At 54.5% G+C, this 22,574-nt stretch overlaps 1 protein-coding gene across 7 annotated transcripts; it reads right to left on the minus strand.

Annotated features, from left to right (window-relative positions):
• Positions 1 to 270: 270 nt before the first annotated feature.
• On the minus strand, positions 271 to 22,310 carry LAD1 (ladinin 1). Of its 7 annotated transcripts, none has more exons than XM_078002635.1 (10): positions 20,162 to 20,817; positions 10,063 to 10,206; positions 7,161 to 8,001; positions 6,527 to 6,631; positions 5,628 to 5,671; positions 4,143 to 4,215; positions 3,902 to 4,039; positions 3,448 to 3,564; positions 3,118 to 3,224; positions 271 to 2,759 (listed from the first exon to the last, which is right to left on the minus strand). In XM_078002635.1, exons 1-10 carry the CDS (start codon positions 20,197 to 20,199, stop codon positions 2,075 to 2,077), a joined length of 2,292 nt encoding a protein of 763 aa, XP_077858761.1. In that variant the 5' UTR covers positions 20,200 to 20,817; the 3' UTR covers positions 271 to 2,074. The 7 variants fall into 7 exon arrangements, 6 of the variants coding, with proteins under 6 accessions (XP_077858761.1, XP_077858757.1, XP_077858771.1 ...); XM_078002631.1 differs by having other exon boundaries at positions 10,063 to 10,278; positions 20,162 to 20,296; XR_013417517.1 differs by having other exon boundaries at positions 2,086 to 2,759; positions 3,118 to 3,192; positions 3,478 to 3,630.
• Between the last annotated feature and the right edge of the window lie 264 nt (positions 22,311 to 22,574).

Below are 22,574 nucleotides of genomic sequence, written 5' to 3' on the forward strand. Positions count from 1 at the left end.
ATGGGACTGAGGAGGACCACAGGGAAGCAGGGAGACTTTGTAGAGAGACAGGCAGATGGAGGGGAGAGATTCCCGAGGGATGGTGAGGAAGGAGCCAGGCCATCCAGAAGAAAGTGGGGGGACCCCCATCATCTCTCTCTCCCAGTCTAGCCCATGAAGCAGGGCCTAGCCTTGCCTCGGGTCCTGGCCTGAAATAACGTAGAATTTAGAATCACTTTTCCCAAACCCCTTTTTAACTTGAGGGTGGGTTACTGTTCCTTGTAAGCCCAATAAACTCTCAAACAGGCCAGTTTATTTGCATGGATGCCTAGAAGAGGGGTCTGGGCACCTAGATCACTACAGAGCCCCATGGGAAAAGCCCAGTAGATCCTTGGTGTCATAGGCCACACCCGTACGGCTTCTAATTGTTCTAAGGCAGGAGCTTCGTTCAGAGCGCTGTGAGACAGCTACTCAGATGAGGAAATCCAGCCCCCATGCAGCAGCCACTCCTGGGCATAGCAGGGTTACTCTCAGCCCATTTTTTTGATATCCCTGTCCTTGCAAAGGGATGTAAAGAGAAAACAAAGCCAGAGTGGAATGGGAAGCTTATGCTGAAACAGTGCATGTAAATTTGAGGATCCACAACAGGACGGGCCACTTGTGGGGTCACAGGGCCCCTACGGCAAGAGAGCAGGAGGGTACGGCCAGGAGTGGTGAGTGGGAGCCCTGTTGTCTCCAGAGGGTGCCCAATGTCACCCGTCCAGAGGCCTCCCCACCTGCCTGGACATCCAGTCACTACCACTCATCTATCCCCAGCCGAGGTCATCTTGGGCACACCCTGGTCTCCTTGTTTACTGGCTGTGTCTGCAATAGGAACAAGGGCAGGGCCCTCCCATATTGGATTCACAGGGGAGGGGGCTGTGCTGTGGCACCCCCTGACATTTCCCCTAGCAGCCAGCCCTCACTGGGCACTCCAGGGGAAGGGGGTGCAGGCATGAAGGGCCCTGCTGAGGCTGCAGCTGCAGGAACAGGCCCCTCAGTGTCTTACTCCAGGGTGGGGCCCTGCCCAGGGAAGGCTTCCAGGAGGCTCTCCTGACTCTGGGTGGGGACAGTTTTGTTTACTGGAAAAGTTCACCTATCATGGCATGAACATGTGAAAGTCCTCTGAGGTCATCTGCTTGAGATTCAGAGAAGGGAAATGGCTCAAGGGTCACACCTGAGGTCTGGGCAGAGCCAGAGCCAGAGCCGTTAAGATGTCCCGAGGCTCCAGGCAGGACTCACTCCATTCCTCGGCCCTGTCCACCCTTGTCCTCCAACTCTTAGCTGTGAAGTTGGAACACTCACAAAGCCCCAGCACTAGCAGTGGGTGGGGGGTGCTCGGGACAGGGCCCCCAGGTCCCTATGTCCCTTACTCGGGCACAGGAGACTCACTGGCCAGAGGTGGGCCAGCCTGGGGCACTGGGACCTCTGCACAGATGGCACTTTGAGGGCCTGTCCCCTGGGGCAGATCTGCGGAGCCCTCACCGAGTCACAGAGCAGGGGTAGGGCTGATACCCCACACACCTGGGGAACTGGACTGATGATACCCTTAGGAGCCGTGTTAAGGGTGGTGTTCCAAAAAGACCTGGAGCTTCCCCAGGCATGCAAAGGGGGAGTGGGCAGGGGGCTCTGCACCTGGCCGCATCCCCAGCTGATTCTGGGTAAAACTAGAGCAGTCAATCAAGACAGAGTTCTAATGATTTAAACTTTTGAAAAGTTGTAAACCACAGCTTTAAGGGGTTAACAGGGCACCAGGCTGATGTTCCTAGCTTGGTCCGTTCTAGATTCTCTGATGGTTCATTCTCCAAGCTCATAGGGGCCATGATGTCCGAGCATGGGGGTGGGGGCTGGAGGGGGCTTGTGGGGAGGAGGGTAGGCCTGGCCCTGTATGTGGCAGTTCCCCAGTCACCAAGCTAGGACTACTGAGTGGCGAGCCACCACCTTAATGTGAGAAGAGGGGAGATGAGGAAAATGATGATCCTCCTCGCACACTTCAGATGACCTCTGCTAGAAAGCAAGGCCTCTAGAGAGGAATTCGCTTTTCAGGTCTCATCAGTCACTTACACCTGAGAGTGAATGAATTTATCAGATCCTTCCTGAGAATAGGATTTTCAGAGAAAGGGGAAGTGGTTGCACACAAAAAGGCACTTAATTCCTGGCCAGGGCAGCAGGCCAGGGAAGGGAGGGGAGAACCAAGCAGGGAGATGCCACGGGGAAGATGCATGGCAGCTCCTTCCCCATCTGGCCAGAGTGGGCCTCGGTGGCTGGGAGCAGGCCCCAGGGACAAAGATGGGTGGGTCCAGGCCTCAGTGAAGGGGGACATCACAGACACAGGGGCACTTGCTGGGAGCAGATGAGACAGGTGACTCTGGAGTTCTTGAGGGATGCCGTGCCCTGACCCTGGATGTGAGCAGGAAGGAGCAGAGGTCTCTGGGCAGGACGTAGGCCCCATAGTGCTGATGTGCACCTGTGCTGTGCCCTGGGCAGAGGCTGGGTCCCAGCATCTGTTGTGCCTGCTGCAGGGTGAGAAGGTCCCAGCCCCAAGAGGCTGGGCTGGGAAGGAACTGGCTGAGTCTTGCAAATATTCCTGACCCCAGGGCTCTGGCCAAACAGATCCAGAGGCAAAAAGGGAACAGAGGCAATGAGAGGAAGGGGTGCTGCTGTGAGAGGCAGAGGCCTGGCATGAGGGAGGCCCCTTGAGATGAAGACTTGCAGGTCTGTCTTGGCAGGGCTTGTCACACCTGTGGGGCAAAGAGCTGTTAGTACAAGGCAATGGGGTGCTCAGGGATGGAAGGGGAAGGGGGCCACTGGATAGGAAGGCATCTCTTTGCCCAAGCCCCACACCCACAATGAGTCAGAGCCCTGCAATCTGCCAGCTGAAGGGGCAGAGGCTCTGAGAGCTACAGGCAGCAAAACCAGCTGAGGGCTCAACCTTGTTCTCACGGTTGGCTCAGACCAATCTGCATGAGCAGGGATGGGGGCGTTCTGGGTAGACTGTGCGATCGCAGGCCAGTTAATGTGTACACACGGGGGCGATGGGGTCTCCCACAGTGCACTATGGCCCTCTGCTGTAGGGCCAGGCCCCTCCCCACCATTCACCTCAGCGTCCAGCGAGGAGTCAGATTTCTGTCCCCACTGAGTCCTCTTGGTAGCAGACGACGCTTTCTGTGCCTCCTGATTGAGGGTATCAGGGTGGAGATCAGGGACTAAGACCAGGCTCCAAAGGGCTCAGGATCCCCCAGGCCCAGCTCCCAGCCCAGGATGTCCTTTCTCTTCCCACAAGAGAAAAGGAACCCAGACCCACCCCTCCTCTCTGCCAGAGTCTGACCCACATACCCATCCATCCCCCACTGTTTCCACTCCTGAAATGACTCCTCATCTCCCACTGTCCCTCCTCTGTCCCCAATCATCCCACCGCAATGGCCCCACAGTAAGAGACATCAGAGAGGGCCAGGGTACCTGGGGGTCCTGATCTCCAGACTCTTGGGTCCTGCTGATCCACAGGTTGAGTCTTGATGTCACAACCCCTGAGAGCCTCAAGTTCTCCTAAAAAGAGAATCTTCCATCTCAGGGTTTGGGGCCCTTGGCAGCAGCGAGGCATGTTCAGAGGCCCTGGAATGGGATAGGACTCTCCCTCACTCCCATATGCATCCAGCATGTGCCACATATACCTGGGACAGCCCCCTCCCCTTCTCCCAGGGAGCTGTGTGCCCAGCTAAGGAGACGGGCTCAGGAACGTGAATGGGAACTCAAGTGAAGGTTCTGCCAACATTAATTGACACATGAAAACACAGTTTTCCAGCACTGCCACAGCCAAGATTTGGGTTTTGGAGATGTCAGGGCTAATCACCCTAAGGACCCTGGTGGGGCCTGAGCCCCTCACCTTCCGGCTGGAGGCTGGTTCTGCTCGGCTCTGGCCCACCAGTTCCTTCTCAAAGAGGTGACGCTTGCTGGCTACACCCACAGGAGCCACGAATAACTCAGTGCGAGGGGAACCCGGAGACTTGACAGATTCTGATCTCTGGGAACCAAGAACACCAACAGCTGACCCACGCCGAGGAGGGGCAAGGGCCATGCCCACCACTCATCCTGCCCTCCACCCCTCGGGAGAAGCCCCCACCCACCCGTATGGCTGTGTGGTATCTCTCCAGCTTCTCTCCCAACTTCACTGTGTTGGCTGGGAGCTTCATACTGGCACTGCAGGATGGAAGATGGAACAGGCGAGCCAAGTGAGACACCCAGGCAGACCAGGCCTGCCCCCATGGCCTGAGAAGCAGCCCCATCACGCTTTCTCTTTGTGGCCAAGAGAAACGTGGCCCTCCATCACACAGCAGGCTGTGCTGACTCGGCCAAGGTGAGGAACTTACAGACTCCAGGGATTTCCCTCCACTCCCGAGAAACGTCCCATACAACAGGACATCCCCAAGATGTCCCTCCTTCCCTTCTCCTCCATACCTTGTCACTTCCACTGCAAAACACCTCCCGAAGCAGGCCCTTCCTTTCCATCTTCCCCATCACAGCAATCGCCACCTACCTGCTCTCCCGGCCTGCCATCATGAGCTCTCCACATGGCTGCTCCTACCTCAAATCTAATCCTGTCCTTCCAGCTCGGACCCCGCAGGCCTTGGCACAGCACACAAGGCTCTAGTGATCTGGGCCCTCCCCTTCCCTCCCCAACAGTATGCCTGTGTGCTGGCCAGCTGGACACCATGCTCTTCACTCTGCCTTTTCACATGCTGTTTCCTCTATTTAAAACACTATTCCTCCAGTTTTACACGTGCAAACTTCCTACTAGTTCATGGAAAATCGATTGCTCCATGACACCTTCCCCAGCTCTCACAGGCTGAGCAGGTGCAGCTACTCCTGAGCTCCTAGCCCTGGGTTCATATTCCTGTGTCCCTGTCCCTCCTTGGTTGGCCAGTATGCAATGGTATCATGTTTGAGAGAACTGCTATAGGTTCGCTGGGTGGGTATGAGTTGCTTGAGGACAGCAGCTGTGTCATTTGTCTTTGCATTCCTCCTCCTCCACCCCAAGCCTAGCCTAGTGTAGTAGGCTCCAGTAAATGTTCATGGGGCAGATGAATACAGCATGAGTGGATGACATTCCTAACACACAAGCATATCTGCTTCTCAGATCCTATTTCAGTTTTGCTTTTTTATTTCAAAGCATAGTCCTCAGGCTACTTGCATCAACACCACTGAGCCCAGGAATCCTTGTTAAACCTGCAGACCCACAGCCCCCCAACCAGGCCTGCTGGAGCAGGGGCTTCCCCTTCCTTACACTGTCTGTGGTCTCCCTCCCAGAAAGCCACCTTTCCCTCTCCTAACCTCAAGGCTAAACCCTTAATCCCCTTTTGGGGCCCCACCCAAGCCCTACCTCCTCCGAGCAGCTCTCCCTGATCCCTCCCCCTCCTTGTTCCATCTCATCCCAACTGAGTCCATCCTGTTAATCCCATCCCCCTGCCAGATCTGGAGCCCTGGGCAAGGACTGCACTTTCCTCTCATGTACCCTACTGCACAGCCTGGCACAAGGAGGGCAGGTGCAGGTACTCAGAAAATAGCCTGAATATGGCCAAATAGGAAAGAACCAGAGCCTCCAGGCCGCCCACCTGCGAGTTAGGGCTGTTTCTGAGTTGTCTTTCTTGGGGTTCATCTGAAATGAGAAGGAAAGGCATTGGTGTATGGGAGTCCCCGGGAAATTGGTGGCCCCCTCGAGTGAGGACAGACATGTCCTCCTCCTCTTCAGACCTCCCACCCCTTCTACCAGGGGTCAACCCCCACCAAAGAAATATGTGGACAAGCCTTCATTAAAGATCATTGTTTGTATCTGGAAGACACAGGTTCCCACCCACTAATATGGGTCAGAAGTCTTTCTTCAGGCTTCCTTCTCAGGGCACCTGTAACCACCTATTTCCTATCTGCCTCCCACTGCCCATGAGCTCTGTGGGGGCACCAGTCACTATCGGGCCACCTCTCCAGGGCCTGGCACACATTAGAGGCGTGATACAAAATGATTGAGTGAATGACCCAGTGAACAGAAGAACTAAGAACAAACACCAGGGCAAAACAAGATGAGATTTCCCCAATCCACATAGTTTGTTCTATTGGGACACTGGCAGAGCAGGGAGAACTAGGAGACCCTTGCTGCTCTCTGTTCCTCCCCTCCCCTCCTAGACAAGTCTCCTAGGTGAGGCCAGGAACTGATGAAGGCAGGTGTGGACCTCCCTGCAGCCGAGGACCTGCCCTGCCTGTCCGGTCTTCATGCAGCCCTGGCCTTACCCACTAGGTGGGGCTACTCATGCTTATTGGAACCTACCTCCCAGGTCACTAACCTGCTCTTCTCTGCTGAATACAGCCTTGTCTGTTCAGGGCCACCCACGGGAATCCAAAGCCCATCTCTATCCAGAGGAGCTTCCTACCTAACCTATGGCTTCTATGTTGTAATGGATGCGGGCTTCCTCCGCTTGCCCTCCACAGGCTCCCAGACCAAGGTGCCCAGCATTCTCACCCGAAAGGAGATGGTCCTGGGGCTGGAGCGTTTGAGGGAGCTGCTGTAGGTTCGCTGTGTGGGTGAGGACATATCTGCCTCTTCCTCCTTGCTGGGGATTTTCACCTGGATGGAGCAGGGGGAGTGTCACACAAAAGGTCTAGGGCCCAGGAGGCCAGGGCAGCCATAGACCCCATGGCTCACCCCAGGAGCTACAGGAAGAGGGGAGAGTGGGACAGCCCTGTGCCTTCTCTCCTGCCTCCTTCATCTGCTGTGGGAGTAGCTCACGGACAAAGTCCCTTGGGGCTAGGGCACCAGGCAGAGCTTTCTAGGGGAGCTTCTAGAAGGATCTGAGGCTTCCCATTAGTCTGCCAGGGTCCTGGAGCCCAGGCCCTGGATGAGGATATGGTGGAGGGCACCAGCTGCTCCCTGCCCCACAGCTGGTGCCCCTTTAAGCTCCAGCAGCCTGCCCCATCTCAGCCTCCCTGCTCTGACCGTGGTTAGAAACAGGCAGGGAAAGAAGAGACTTCCAAGGCCAGCCTGCAGGTGGGAGGATGGAGGGAGCCAGGGAACCAGGGATTACCTGGGTGAGACTGGCCGGCAGGGCCAGCCGGGTGGCAGAGTAGAAGGGTGGGAGGGGCGGGACACTGCCAACCTGGAGTGTGATGGGTGGAAGGCGGGAGGCCACAGTCGGAGGGTCTGAAGCCCCCTGCTCTGTCAAGGAGGGCAGGTTCTTCCCAGGGAGGGCCCTTCCTCTTTGCTCCTTGGTGGTGGCTGGGCTTCCTCCAGAGGCTGGCAGCTCCTGCGCCAGGGGCTGCTCTGAGGCTGTGGCCCTCTTTGGGGCCGGCTTGGCATCTGCAGTTGGGCTCTTCTCTGAGGACAGTGCCTTCTCGAAGATGGATGCTTTCTCAGACACCAGCCTTCTTCCTGAGCCCAGTGCCATCCCTGGGGCTGGCGACTTCTCGGAGACACTCGATTTTTCTAGAACAGACTTTTTCTCTGAGCTGTTTCTTTTCTCTGACACTATCTTCTCCGATAGGGATGTCTTCTCCGAGGCCAGCACCTTCTCGGAGATGGAGGTTTTCTCGGAGACCAGACTCTTTTCAGGTGCCGTCTTCTCTGGCATGGATGATTTCTCCAAGACTGGGGACTTCTCTGGAACCCCTTTCTTCCTCCCTCCTGGCTCCCTGCCCATCAAGCTCTCCTCCTCCAGGGCCCAGGGGCCCCGCTGTTCCCGACTCAGTCTCCGGCGAGGTGGGATTTCCAGTTCCTTCTTGGGGACTAGGGGTTGCTGTGTGGCCTGCCCAGGGCTCAAGCTGTCCCTCCCCTCCTCTGCCTCCAGCCTCTCCCGGATGGGGGCCTGTGCAGCCTCCACCACCTGCCGCCTCTGCCTCCGCTCCTGCCGTGTTCTGAGGATGCTCTGGATGTCCTCACCCTCATCTTTGGAGGCTGGGGGCAGTGGCTTGGGCACCTCTGCTTCTTCCACGCTCGGTAGTCTGAGTCAGAAGATGGGAGACAGAATCAGAGGATAGAGGTGGACGAGACCCTAAGTATACCTAACCCAATGGAGATGCTGCCAGGGCCACCAAGGAGGAGGTGAGGAAGTCAGGCCCTGGCCTCCCTGGCTCACCACCACCTTTATCCACTCGATATATTGCACTTCCAAGGTATCATCTGAACAAAGCACTCTATGCTTTTTAAAAAGTTTATAAATTCCTATGAAGTCCAACAACTCCATGTTCAGACACAGTCAACAGACCCTGAATAACTAATTTAATATGGGCCAGAGCCTGTGCGGGGCATTGGGGATCAAAAGGAATAAGCACAGTCACTGCCCCTTAGATCTTAGATCAAGACTAAAGGTGTCCAGGGATTTGTTCAAGGTCACACAGCTAATTGGTGGGGGAGCTGGGAGCAGAACCTAAGGCTTCTGATGTCCCATTCCACACTCCTGTCAGTTTTGTGGGTGCAGCCGAGACTAGGTGACAGCCACAGGTACTTGTGCAGCCCAGCTCTGGACATCCTCCAAAGTCTGGGGCCAGGCAAGGCTAGGGGAGGGGGGAGGGGAGGAGAGAGGGGAAGGGGGAGAGGAGAGGGGAGGGGAAGGGGGATGGGGGAGGGAAGGGAGGGGAGGGGAGGGGAGATCAACACAGCCCTGTTCTCCCTTCTCGGCGACCCGAAGAAACAAAAGCAACATGAGAGGATTGTCCAAAACCCTTAGCACCCGGCCTCCAGCAAAAGGAGATTCTTTTCCTTCCTCACCACCCTGCTCTCCATGTGCTTTCAGGCAAGTTAGCTTACTGTCTGGGCCTCAGTTTTCAAATCTGCAAATTGGGCTTGTTAGGAAGCAAAATGAGACTCGTGAGGGTGCCCAGCACAGTCCTGGCATATAGGTGGCATTCAGTAAACCCCAGGCTCTTCCCCACCTCATAATCCCAAAATCTAGATGGCAAAACTAGCCCCAGGGTTCTTCTCCTCAGAAGTAAATTATAGGCCAGGAGCAGTGGCTCACACCTGTAATCCCAGCACTTTGGGAGGCTGAGGCAGGTGGATCACCTGAGGTCAGGAGTTCAAGACCAGCCTGGTCAACATGTCGAAACCCCATCTCTACTAAAAATACAAAAATTAGCCAGGCATGGTGGCAGGTACCTTTAATCCCAGCTACTTGGGAGGCTGAGGCAGGAGAATCGCTTGAACCCAAGAGGTGGAGGTTGCAGTGAGCCAAGATTGTGCCACTGCACTCCAGCCTGGGTGACAGAGCGAGACTCCATCTCAAAAAAGAAAAAAAAAGGCAGCCAGGTGTGGTGGCTCACGCCTGTAATCCCAGCACTTTGGGAGGCCAAGGCGGGCGGATCATGAGGTCAAGAGATCGAGACCATCCTGGCCAACATGGTGAAACCCCATTTCTACTAAAAATACAAAAATTAGCTGGGCATGGTGATGCACGCCTGTAGTCCCAGCTACTGGGGAGGCTGAGGCAGGATAACTGCTTGAACCAGGGAGGCGGAGGTTGCAGTGAGCCGAGATCGCACCACTGCACTCCAGCCTAGCAACAGAGCAAGACTTACTCTCAAAAAAAAAAAAAAAAAATTAAATTAAAAAAAAAAGAATTAGTAAATTAAATTATAGAGGGTCAGGGTTAGAGGGAGGCAGCCTGAAGAAGGAGGTGGGAGCTTGACAAATCTGGATGGACATTCTGGCCCTGCCACTCTTAAGGTACATGATCTCAGCAAGATCTCAGCTGTTTCTCCACCTGTAAAATGGGATAACAATACCTCTCTCCCAGGGATATGGTGAGAATTACATGAGCTATGGCCATAAAATGTCCAGCACAGTATTGGCTCATGGATGGTCAACAAAAAGTAGCAAGCATTGTTATGAAGAGGACAGAAGCTGGCAGGACTGAGCCTGGGGAAGGTGGGGAACTTGAAGTTCATCATCACACCCTTCAGCCTCATTTCCTGGACCCCAACTCCCTGAGCAGACCGAACATGGTGCACTCAGTCCGAGGCAGCCAGTCCATCCCCATCAATCAGGATAGAAACCTGAGCACCTACCTCTCAGAAGCAGAGGTCTGCCGGTCCCCATTCTGGCTGAGCCTGGGAGCCTCATCATCCGTCGTGGAGCTCAGGTTGCGGTGCCGCCGCCTGCGCTCACGCTCCTGCTCCTCCTCATCCTCCAGAGTCCACTGCCGGGCAAGGCTGGGGGAGGGGAGGAGAGGGTCAGCACAGCTGGGGAAACCCAGGACCCTCCTGAGGCAGGCTCCTGTAGGGCTGGGAGAAGAGACCAAATGCCCTCTAGGCCTGTACTGGCTACAAGTGGCTCAGAAGCGCTTGAAACGTGGCTGGTGTGAACCGAGGCATGCTGTGTGAAATGCACGCTGGGTCTTGAAGACCAGAAAAAGGTCTCATTAAGAACTTTGTACATTGGCCAGGCGCAGTGACTCATGCCTGTGATCCTAGCACTTTGGGAGGCTGAGACAGGGGGACTGCCTAAGCTTAGGAGTTCGAGACCAGCTTGGGCAACATGGCAAAAACCCATCTCTACTAAAAACACACACACACACACACACAAAAAATAGCCGGGCATGGTGGCGCACACCTGTAGTCCTAGCTACTGAGGAGGCTGAGGCATGAGAATCACTTGAACCCAGAAGGCAGAGGTTGCAGTGAGCTGAGATTGTGTCACTGCACTCCAGCCTGGGTGACACAACAAGACTGTCTCGAAAAAGGGGGGAAAAAAAGGAAGAAAAAATTGTGTATATTGATTGTGTGTTGAAATGGCAATATTGTGGATATATTGGGGTAAATGAGCTATAATATTAAAATTAATTTTGTTTTTCCCTTTTTTTTTTTTTGGAAACAGCGTCTCGCTCTGTTGCTCAGATTGGAGGGCAGCAGCGCGATCACAGCTCACTGCAGCCCCAACCTCCTGGGCTCAAGTGATCCTCCCACCTCAGCCTCCCGAGTAGCTGGGACTACAGGTGTGCATTACTACACCTGGTTAATTTTAAAATTTTTTATAGAAATGAGGTCTCACAATGTTGCTCAGGCTGGTCCTAGACTCCTGGGCTCAAGCAATCCTCCTACCTTGGCCTACCTTGCGCTGGGCTCCTTTTTACTTTTTTTTAACGTGACTACTCAAAAACTTAACATTTTAGGCCAGGCGCAGTGGCTCACACCTGTAATCCCAGCACTTTGGGAGGCTGAGGAGGGTAGGTCATCTGAGATCAAGACTTGGTGAAACCCTGTCTCTACTAAAAATACAAAACAAACAAAAAAAAAATTAGCTGGGTGTGGTGGCGCATGCCTGTAATCCCAGCTACTCAGGAGGCTGAGGCCAGAGAATCACTTGAACCTGGGAGGTAGAGGTTGCAGTGAGCCAAGATAGTGCCATTGCACTCCAGCCTGGGCAAGAGTGAAACTCCACCTTAAAAAAAACTTAACATTTTAAATGTAGTTCAAATTATACATCTATTAAATTCCTACTAAAGCTGCAGGGCTTTGGATTAGACCGGGGTTTCTCCAGCTCAGCAATGTTGACACTTTGACCAGACAATTCCATGTCGGGGGCTGTTCTGGATCACAGGATGTTTAGCAGCATCCCTAGCCTCTACCTGCTGGGTGCCAGTAGTACATTCCCCAGCTGGGACAACCAAAGTGTTTCCTGACATTGCCAAATGTGCCCTGGGGGCAGTCACCCCAGATAGGAACCACTGGGTTGAACTGTACTCTGGACCCAAGGATGAGAATGGGGCGCCTCCGTCCCTGGGGGTGACCAGGAATGTGGAAGGGCGGGCCTGGTCCTGCCTGAAGGAAACAGATGGACTTGCCAAGTGCCTTTCTCTTTTTGGTCCTGGGATCCTTAGGTAATACCCATCAGTGGACAGTCATGGAGGTATTTCCTCAGTTACTCAGTTCCCCATGGAATTTCTTAGCGTTTGGGAAGGGAAGACTTACAAAACCACTTACACCTGGAAAAAACTCCAATATCGCCTTCCCTTCACTTTCCCAGGGGCTCCTGGAGCCTCCCTCACCTATCAGATGGAAAGAGCTTCATGGAAAGAATTGAGCCATGGAGCTCCACAGAGTTGGATGAAAATCCAGACAACTTTCACTTCTCCGGGGAGCAAGGGGATCACACACCCTACTTTTGGTTCCTGCCCCAGTCATTCTTCATTCATGGGGCCAAGCAGGCATTCTACAGTCAGTCAGCCAACCCCACCAGTCTATGCATCTACTACTAGCCCACACACCCACGTACTCAGCCACCCACCTGTTTCCACCATCTTTATCCACCTGCCCTACCTACCACCTCCCACCAGCCCATCTTCCATCCAACCCACCCCTTCCAATCCAACCAAAGAGCAAATGAAAACTGAGTGACTGTGACAGGCCAGCACCATGTCAGGAACTATGTGGGGGTCACAGAACATGGCAGGGTCTCTGCCCTGGAGATATTGACAAACCAGTGAAAAAGAGAAGTGTGTCCACCAATAACTCCCCCAACCAAAGTGCAGAAGTTGTTCTGCACAGTGAGAGAACAAATGCTATAGGCCAAGGTTATCAGAAAAGGCTCATGGAAGAGATGAACCTGGGCTGCATCTCAGTGAACAAACAGGCTTTCAATGGGGTGGGGCTGGCAGTCCAAGCAGAGGGAAGGTACCAGGATTCAGGGTTTGCTGGGGGCAGGAAGCTGAGTTTCACTCTGGGAGACAGGACGGGGTGTGAGCAGGGAAGTACCAGGCTGTGAAAGTCAGATGGAGGAGCCCTTCCCGGCACCTCCCTGTGGCTCCCCCTGCATTGTCTGCAAATCAGGTTAAAAGGTTCTAGAAAAGGCCTCTGTCTTGCCTCCCAGAGTTATAGCAACGACTGCAAGGCCTCCCCTTGCCACTGCCGGATGCCAAACTCTCTACCTTTTGCTGTCCCAGCCTCTCCTGCTGCCCAGCCCTAGTTCCCACTGAGCCCCTCTCCTCTGCAGGGAGACTTTGGTAAGGCAAGGTCAGGTGATCTGGTTTCTAGTCCTCCTGCCCTTGGGCAAGTCACTTCCTTTTCTCTTCCTCTGTTTTCCCTCCTAAAATGAGAAAATGAACCACATGACTGATCCGATTTTTTTCTAGGTCCAGCATCCCCTGGATTGAGCCAATATTCATGAAAAAATTACTTCTGAGGACCCACTATGTGCCAGGCATGATTCTAGGGGCTGGAACAGCCAGGAATGAGACCAACAGGGTCTTCCCCTTGACGGAGCACATTTCCAGCATGGGGGAGTCAGACCATGAACAAGGAAATGAGCCCATGAACAAAATGACACCAGCTAAGTGTCACTAGGACAAGGGAACAAAGTAAGGAACATGAGAGAAGGTGGCTGGATGGGGAAGCCTCCTAGGAGAGGCCTGGTTCATGAGAAGTAGGCAGCAGAGCTGGATCTGGCAGCCAGTGTTCCAGAAGGAGGATCCAGCCAGTGCAGAGCCCACATGTGAGGAGCTGGGTATTCAGAGGAAGATGGGAAGCCAGGGCCAGAGGGGCCCTCAGGGAATTTGGAGAGGGAGGCAAGGCCAAAGCAGAGGGCCTTGAAGAACAGGAAAAGGACTTGGGTTTTATTCCAGGTGTGCTGGAGAGCCCTGGAGAGTGGTACACAAAGAAACAACATGATGGAATCGCTGTATTTTTAATCTCTCTGGCTGCTGTATGAAAAAAAAAAATTGAAAAGGTTAGGCGAGAGAGGAAACAGGGGTCAGAAGGCACCTGCAATCCCATAGGCGAGAACTAGAGCTATGGTGGCTTGAACTGGGGTGATGACAGAAAACATGTGGGAAAAGTGACAGATTTGGGACATGTTCTGAAGATACAGCCACCAGGGTTGGCTGTTGGATTGGATGTTGGGTGGCAGGAGGGGGAGGAAAAGAGAAAAATCAAGAACTGCTAGATTTTGGGCCTGAGTTATTTCTGGAGCTGCCATTAATAACATAAGAAAGACTAGGGGAAGGAGGAGTGCAGTGGGCTGTTGGGTGGTAGTGGGGAGGGACAAGGAGGAGATGAAGAGCTGTGCTTCTGGTTTGTTCCAAGGGAGAAGACACCAGTGAAAAGCAAAGATCAAGACGCTGCAGCCAGGGAGCTCAAAGGAAACCAGAGGAGGGCGTTGGCATGAACAGGGGAGTGAAGGCCTCAGTCAGATGCTGCTGCGAGGGGAACGAGACCAGGACGGAATTGTGAGCACAGAGGCACCAGGTACCACAGGAAAAGCAGATCCCAGGACTGTGCCAGAGTCTGAGCAGGCTGGCGGGGGTAAATGGAAACCAAAAAAGGAATTAGTGAGTAGCAATAACTCTTTTGAGAAGCAAATAGCATGGGACAGTAGTGGCCGGGCACAGTGGCTCACGCCTGTAATCCTAGCACTTTGAGAGGCTTAGGCAGGTGGATCACCTGAGGTCAGGAGTTCGAGACCTGCCTGGCCAATATGGCGAAACCCTGTCTCTACTGAAAATACAAAAATTAGCCAGGCATGGTGGCAGGCACCTGTAATCCCAGCTTCTCAGGAGGCTGAGGCAGGAAAATGGCTAGAACCCAGGAGATAGAGGTTGCAGTGAGCTAAGATCATGCTGCTGCACTCCAGCCTGGACAACAGAGCAAGATTCCATCTAAAAAAAAAAGGGGGGGTGTGGACAGTAGCTAGAGGAGGATGTGGGCTCAAAGAATGCTTTAAGGTATAATTTACATAAATGTACAGATCTTAAGTTTTTCTTTTTTCTTTTTTTTTTTTTTTTTTTGATGAGCAAACAAAGGAGGGAGTGGAGAAGGTCTGAGAGGGTTGAAAAGAGTGTGACTGGCTGGGCATGGTGGCTCATGCCTGTAATCCCAGCATTTCGGGAGGCCAAGGTGGGAGGATTATTTGAACCCAGGAGTTTGAGACCAGCTTAGGCAATGAAGCGAGACCCACGTCTTTATATAAGAAAAGAGCAACTGAGTTGTCCTGCAGTGAGAGAAACAACCGCAGGATAGGGTGTCTTTCATGTCTAGTGCCCAGCACGGCGCCTGGCACCCAGCAGGTGCTGACAAATGTGGAAGAACAAGTAAGTGTCAATTTCAGGAGTGCTGGGCTCTCCTCCTCCCTAGAAATTACAAAACCTTTTCCTGGATGCCAAGGCACACAAAGGGGAAACAAAGCCCACTCCTCCCCCAAAGGCAATCTGCCCGGCTGTCTGCCCAGGGAAGGTGAGTGCCTGCCCATCACCCCAAGGGGAAAGGAGGTGCCTTTGGAGGAGAACCTTCCAGACCCTCCCAATTCTGCCAGCAGGGCAGCTCTTCCTGGTGAGAACCTCAATCCCTCCTCTATCAGTCACACCTCTACTTCCTCAGGGGAGATGGAGAGGAGCCCACATCAAACTTTCCCCCTATGACCTTGGCCACGGAACTTAAACAAGATTCCCCTGGGCCTCTGCATGACTCCCGTGAGCTCTGGGCATTTGTAGATTGAACATTCATCATTCGTTCATCCTTCATTCACTACACACAAACAGATGCTCTCTTATGAGGCGGGTTCCAAAGTCCCACCTCTCCTCGGTTTTCTTATTCAGACTTAGAAACGCCAACTTCGGCTGGCTTACATATGAGGCCACATCTCCAGCTCCCTCCCCTGGATGCACCTTGTCCACAGCCTGGAAATAGCTCTTGCCCTCCAAAGCTGAGGGATCCAAACACTGGGGAAAGTGACCCACAAAGCCCAGAACGCCTCTCCCCTGACCACACCCACAGCTGGCTGAGCTGGAGCCTCCAGGATTCCTAGGTCTTGAGCCACCCAGCTCCCACATGCCACCCTCAGCCCTTGGGGAAGTGGCCAATTTGTTTATCCTCCTGTGGGGCCCTGGATGGTGCATGAGCACTCAGGGCCTGGTCTCCTGGGGGGTCTCCAGGGCTGAGCTGCAGGACTCAGAACCCAGGGATCCTTGAGTGTCCCCAAGCTTTACACTAAGACCCCACAGCTCACCCAAGGTGACATGGCCACCATCCCTGCTGCTTGGCAATCATGGGGCTGCCTTCAACCCTGACATCTGGCAAAACAGGAGTCCCTACAGCAGCACCACCCCACCCTGGGGAGAAATGTTATCTCGGATAAGCACAAATTATGAGGAGGGAGGGAAGGGCAAAGGCCAGTCCCCAGGAGGGGACTCAGTGGGTACAGTTGTTGAAACCCCAGTAATAAATAAAAAATTGAGGGCTCAAAACAGTGTTGGGCACTTGTTGAACATGGTGAATACGAATAAATCCATAACTAAAGGAATAAGGGGGGAAGTGAGCACACTCGTGGAAGTGCTTACTCTAACACCAGTCACTGTTCTAATACCCCTGGCATTCGTCTTTACAACAGCCACTGGGTGTGGTGGCTCACACCTGTAATCCCAGCACTTCAGCAGGCCAAGGCGGGCAGATCACTTGAGGCCAGGAGTTCAAGACCAGCCTGGCCAACATGGTGAAACCCCATCTCTACTAAAAATAGAAAAAAAAAACAGCTGGGTATGGTGACGCACGCCTGTAATCCCAGCCATTCAGAAGACTGAGGCATGAGAATCACTTAGAACCCAGGAGGCAGAGGTTGTAGTGAGCCGAGATCATGCCACTGCACCCCAGCCTGGGTGACAGAGCGAGACTCTGTCCATCTCCTATATAAAGAAACTGAGGCTCAAAAGAGTCAACTGTCCCAGGATTGCACAGCTAATAAAAACAAGAAACCAAGATTTAAATATAGGTCAGCCTCTCAAAAGCACCTACCCTTAACCACCATACCAAGTGCCAGAAAAGGATGTCCAGGGAGGGCCGGCCCAACCCAGAGTGAGCTTAACAGCTGAACCCTCAGGGGAGGGAACAGAGGCCCAAGAGGGCATCTAAAGGTGTGGTATTCCCCCACTCCAGGACAGGTTGGGGCCCAGGGCAAAGCCTGGGAGGGCAGAGGTTTGGGAAAACCCCATGGCCCATGCAACATTGACCTTCAAACCCCAGAGCAAGGCCCAGGGTGAAACCTGCAGGCCCCAACAGCTGGGGAGGCTCTGCTGCTCCTACTAGCTGAGGCCACAGCACCAGCCAGCTGCCTACCACTCCTTCCCTCTCCACAACCCTTTCCCCAACCTCCTGGCCTTCATTTGGGGACACACATCCATCTCGGTGTCTCCACGTAATGCTGCTATCCTCCCCACTCCAGACTTCAACTCCATCCTTTGGAGATGGGGGTCCTCTTTTTCTCTTAAACAATTCTAAAGGACATTTTGCCCTGTTACTCACTAGGGAGCTTGTTTTGACCTCTCACCTGGGAATTTTCTTCCTGAAGTCTAACTTCCATCTATTCTGCAGCAACTGATGGCAGGGATTTAAGTGAAGTGGTTAAAAGTCATGTTTAGCAGTAGAACCCATTTTCCCAAATTGAATCAGACAGAAGCCCATTATACAATAGATTAAGGCTCAGCTGCTCTGCTTAAAGCTGGGAGAGGGTAAGAAGGCTGCCCCAGATGCATTTTGTGGAACCCTGGGGCTCAAGGAGCATAATTTGCAAATCTTGGGGGCTGGGGATAGGGAAGGGAGGACAGAGGAGGGATGGGAGGGCATGCCCATGACCTTGGCCAGTCTCCTGAACCTGAGCAGGGCAGGCCTTAAGCTCCCCTTCTGCATGGTCACTGTGGGGGGTAACTCAGGTCTCTTCCAGCCCCAAAGGTCTAGAGAGAGGTGTCGGGAGAACCCAGGGCAGCAACTGGAAGTAGGAGGGCGGCTCAAGGCCCAGGCAGGGAAATGATTAACCACTGGCTGTTCAGTCCCAGGCACTATTAGATCAACCCCTCACCCCCTGCAGACAGGCCTGGCCCAGCCTCACTGGTCACCAGGCCAGTCCAGGGAGAAAAGGACAAGGCCTCTGACCAGGGCACCCAGCCAGCCAGCTCACCACTGCCCCCCATCCCATCCCAGGGCTGGAGGACTTGAATTTCTGCTCTATGCCAAGGATGGGCTGCAGGCTGGCCCCCAGCTACCCACCTACCTCTCCATCCACCTCCCCACCTGGGGCCATGCTGTCACACCCTAGCACGGTCCTCCCCAGCCCAGGAGGCTCCGTTGACAGTGACTCACAGCCCTTTCCTGCCTGCCCGCTGAGGCTTGTTCACCCAGGGAGCGGAGCGGGAGCGGTCCTCTGTTCCAGGTGCTTCATCAGGGTGACTGTTGGCAGCAGCTGCATCTGCCCACGGGGCTCTATGAGGGCTGGGACCATGCAGGGAGGGCAGGCCAGGGGCCCCTGTGGCAGGACTGGTTTCCCAGAGCTTCCCTGGCACTTACCCTGGACATCTTGTGGGAACTTGGCTGTAGCTACATGAGTCCATGTCCATCTGAGCAGTGGACAAGCTTAGGCCAGACCTTGCTCCCATTTTCAAAGTTCCAGTGCCCCAGCTGCCTCCCCCCACACACCCCCATGCATATCCAGGCATGCTTTCAGACACAAAATCACATATATCCCACCAGACTATGAACTTCTGAAGAAGGAGTGTCTGGTTTGTATTTTTAACCCAATGCACAGTCTTCAATAAACAATTCGACTGAACATATGCAGACTAACAAGCTCAAGACTCAGCAACATTAAGAACCAACTCCACACGCAGATGTCTCATCTCTTCATAGGCCATAAACACACTTGTCCACAAGTACACCACACACACACACACACACACACACACACACAAGCATACATTCATAGGCACAGGTAGGCCCACATCTAGAAGCAAAGACACTCCCACATCAACCCCCAGGCACACTGACCCACATGCAAAGTCCAAGACCTTGACTCCTCAGCCGCACCCTCAGCACAGATCTTCCTCTGTAGCAGCCTGGGTTTCTTTTCCAGAGCACTGAGTTCCCTCCATTCCTGGGGCTTACCTTTTCCCCTCTCTAGAGCCCATGGGCTGCCCACAGTGCTTCAGAGTACTGTGAGGTCTTGAGGGTCTGGGGAGGTGGCCCCCCACCCCCAGTCCCAGGCGATGAGCTGCTATGGAGAGGCTAAGCCTGAGACAATGAGGTAGTTCTGGAGCGCTTAAGGGAGGGCGGGAGCGGGGTAGAGGACATACTAGAGCACTGGAAAAACCTGTGAAAGATGCCTTGATGGGGAAAGCCTGCAGGACCCAAACGGCTGGAGGGTGCTGGTCTGCACCTGGCAGAAATAGCCCTGGCTCAGGAAAGGCCAAGACCCAAATGCCCACCTGGGAGGGGCCAAGACGCTAATGTCTACCTGGCTAGAAAGAGATCAAAAGAGCAGGCTCCAGCTCTGAGCTATTGCAGGAGCCTCAGTTTCCTTAGGGACAAGATGGGGGAGGGAGGCGCCCAGTGGAGGAATGAGGTGAAAATGCTCACAGGGGGCCTTCTTGGCAGAGGTTCAGGGTCGCTCCAAGAGAAGTCAGTAGAGGTCACCAATCTCTATGAGGGGTGCCGCCTTCTGAACACCCACCTTCCCCAGGCCTCTGGGACCCTGATAGGATGTCCAGTAGGCAGGGAAAGGATGCCTCATCCCCTGACCCTTTAGGAGACCAGTGTACAAATATTGTAGCAGCACAGATGAGGATGGACACTATCTTAAGGTTCTCAGCCCAGATGCCACCCCAAAATGCCATGCTGAGATTTTGAGCCTCCTTGGTGGGAGATGGGTCTGCTTCCCTCCAGTCCTTTTCACTGACCCCTCCAAGACGGCTCTCCCTGCTCCTCCGCCTCCCAAGAGGGGCTGTGGGACACCTCCCAGGGGTCCTCTCCGCCGGAGACACACTCAGGAATGAGGGAGACTTCTCTCAGGAATGAGGCTTGGAGGTTACTCTGAACACCTCCACAATCCCCCAAAACGTTCCTTCCTGCTTCCACCTTCCACAGGGAGGCCATACCCCAGGGGGCGTCCAGACTGGGGACCAGCCTTCCCCCAAGTACCCTGTGTGGGACCTCAGGCCCCGATGGGAGAAGACCTACCCTGTAACCTCAGGGTCCCCGAGTTTGGCCCCAATCCTGTCTCCCGCGAGTCGCAGCAAGACCAGGGTCCAGCCTTGGTGTCAGGGTCCCAGGCGGGGAGGAGGCCGGTTCCCGGGGAGAGGAGACCCAAAAGCTCCCCGCTGACCCCGCGCCCCTCCCGGCTCCCTCGGGCGCTCACCTGGACAGCGCGGACCAGTCCTTCCTGCTGACAGCCATGCTGCAGGAGCCCCGCGTGGCCGCCCGCGCCCCGCCGGCCGCCGCCTCACCTGGCGCCCCTCCCCCGCCCGCCCAGGTGGGGTCACATGGCCGCTTATCTCACCCCCGCGCGCCCCGGCCGCGCTCCGATTTGCCGACCCGGGAGCGGCCTCTGGGGTGTGGGCGTCCCAGACAAAGCCGCATTGATCGCAGCTCAGGCCGGCCGGGCCGCGAGGCCGCAAGCGCTGGGTGGACCGTCGGACGGATCGCGGGACCGACCGACGGACGCCCGGGGCCGGCGTGGGGCTGGTCGGCTGCCCGGGGCGAGGGCGGGAGACTTCCTGCTCAGAACCAGTCCGACCAGCTTGGCGCTGGGCCGCCTCCCCGCGCTGTGTCGCGGCCCGGGTGCCGGGGAGCTGGGCTGGGGGGCGGGGACCCTTGCCGGGAACCCGACTTAGCCCGGAGAAGCTCAAGAGCAAGAAGCCGAGCGGAAAAGTTAGCGCAGGTACTGTAATCTCGGAGCGCCCGCGCCTTCTGGGCCCCTTTCCAGAGAACGCCCTCCCCACTCCCAGGCTTCAGAACCCACCCGGGCCCACCGCCCCAGTAGGCCTGGCTGAGATGAATGGGGCTTTGCTTTCTGAGCTGCACATAAAACACGCCCCTGGTAGAGCCAGCCCCACCCAAAGGGAGAATCTTAGACTCAATTCAGCAAACATTTGTGTGCCCACAGCCTGAAAGCACAAATATGTCAAAGGCACTGTCCTTGCTCTCTGATACTGGACTTTGGCTGAAGTGGCAGGGTGTATAATAGGGGCAGAGGAAGCTCAGTTTTTCTTCTCCGAGGAAAGATTAAACACAGATATCTAGGACTCGAATTTTGGAGCACCGTGAGACAGCTCAGGCACCACGGTACCACCTGGCTCCCTTTATGTGCCCATCCGGGCTGGTGCGGGGCCAGGTGCTTTCTTTCCAGGAACCAGCGTCAGGTGGGCTAAGAGAAGGTCAGGTGCTGAGCCTGGGGAATCTTATCTTCCCTGATGGATCTGAAACACAGGGTCAAGGCACAGCTGCAGTTCCTGCCCTGAGAGGAAGGAAGCACAGCCGCCAGCGCCAGGATGAGAAGATAGAAAAGGAGCCGGAGTAGGAACTGCCCTCATGCTCCCGGGCCTCACTGCCCAGCCTCAGCCTCTCTTTGGTGCTCATTCTCAGGCCCTCCAGCCCTGAGATTCATGGTGAAGGGCAAGCTGGCTGCCGGGCAGAAGCCTGGAAACACACACACAGCCAGCCTGTTGAGATTCCCCCTCCCAAAGTACCCCCTCCTCCAGGGAGCCTTTCTTCTTGGCATAGGAGGGGCAGGATGAGGTCCAGGACATGAGAACTGTACTGGTAACTTGCACACTTGAGGTCTGATTCTGACGTTTGTGAACTATGTGACTTGGAACAAACTCCCTCAGTTTCCTCATCTGTGGAGTGGATGTTATGATACCTTGCTCTGCTTCCTTCCAGGTTGTGGAAATCGCATGAGTTCCCTGCTAGTGACATTAAAGTGAGCAGATGAACGTCGACAAGGCCCCAGGGAGCTCTGAACAGAGGCTAAGGCAGGCCCTGGAGCTGTTTGCTGTTTACAGGAAAAGAGAAAGAGGGGACCCCAATAGTCTAGGTCCCTGCATCCTCTGACCTGGGGCCTGACACTGTCAGGGAAGCTGCTGTCTCCCTGGGGACCTACTGAATGTTCTTCCCATGGCTGGTCAGTGGTGACACCTCAACACAGGAAGAAAAATACTCCTATGAAGTCATCTGAAGCCTGGTCATGCCAGGGACACTGCATGAAGCCAGGAAACAGTGGGGTTTCTAAAAGCCCAAAATTGAATAGCCTCCCTACAGATATAAAAGCCCAAAGACATGGAAAGTTTGTATGCAGACAACCCTAGAAGTAACGCAAAGTGAATGTCATATATGTTAGTGCCCAGAAAGTTCCCTGAGGGCAGACATTGTACATTTACGGGATACTTTCTAAGTGCCAGCTACTGCACTTGGTGCTGAATCAGTGCATTCATTTCCTGGGGCTCCTGTGATGAAGTGCCACAAACTGGGTGGCTTTAAACAACAGAAATTTACTCTCTCACAGCTCTGAAGGTTGGAAGTCTGCCATCAAGATGTGAGCAGAGTCCAGGCGCGGTGGCTCATGCCTATAATCCCAGCACTTTGGGAGGCCGAGGCGGGCGGATCACAAAGTCAGGAGATCAAGAGCATCCTGGCTAACACGGTAAAACCTTGTCTCTATTAAAAATACAAAAAAAAATTAGCCGGGCGTGGTGGTGGACGCCTGTAGTTCCAGCTACTCAGGAGGCTGAGGCAGGAGAATGGCGTGAACCCGGGAGGCGGAGCTTGCAGTG

Source organism: Macaca mulatta, chromosome 1 (assembly GCF_049350105.2).
Source record: "Macaca mulatta isolate MMU2019108-1 chromosome 1, T2T-MMU8v2.0, whole genome shotgun sequence".
In the NCBI taxonomy this organism is placed as follows: Eukaryota; Metazoa; Chordata; class Mammalia; order Primates; family Cercopithecidae; genus Macaca; species Macaca mulatta.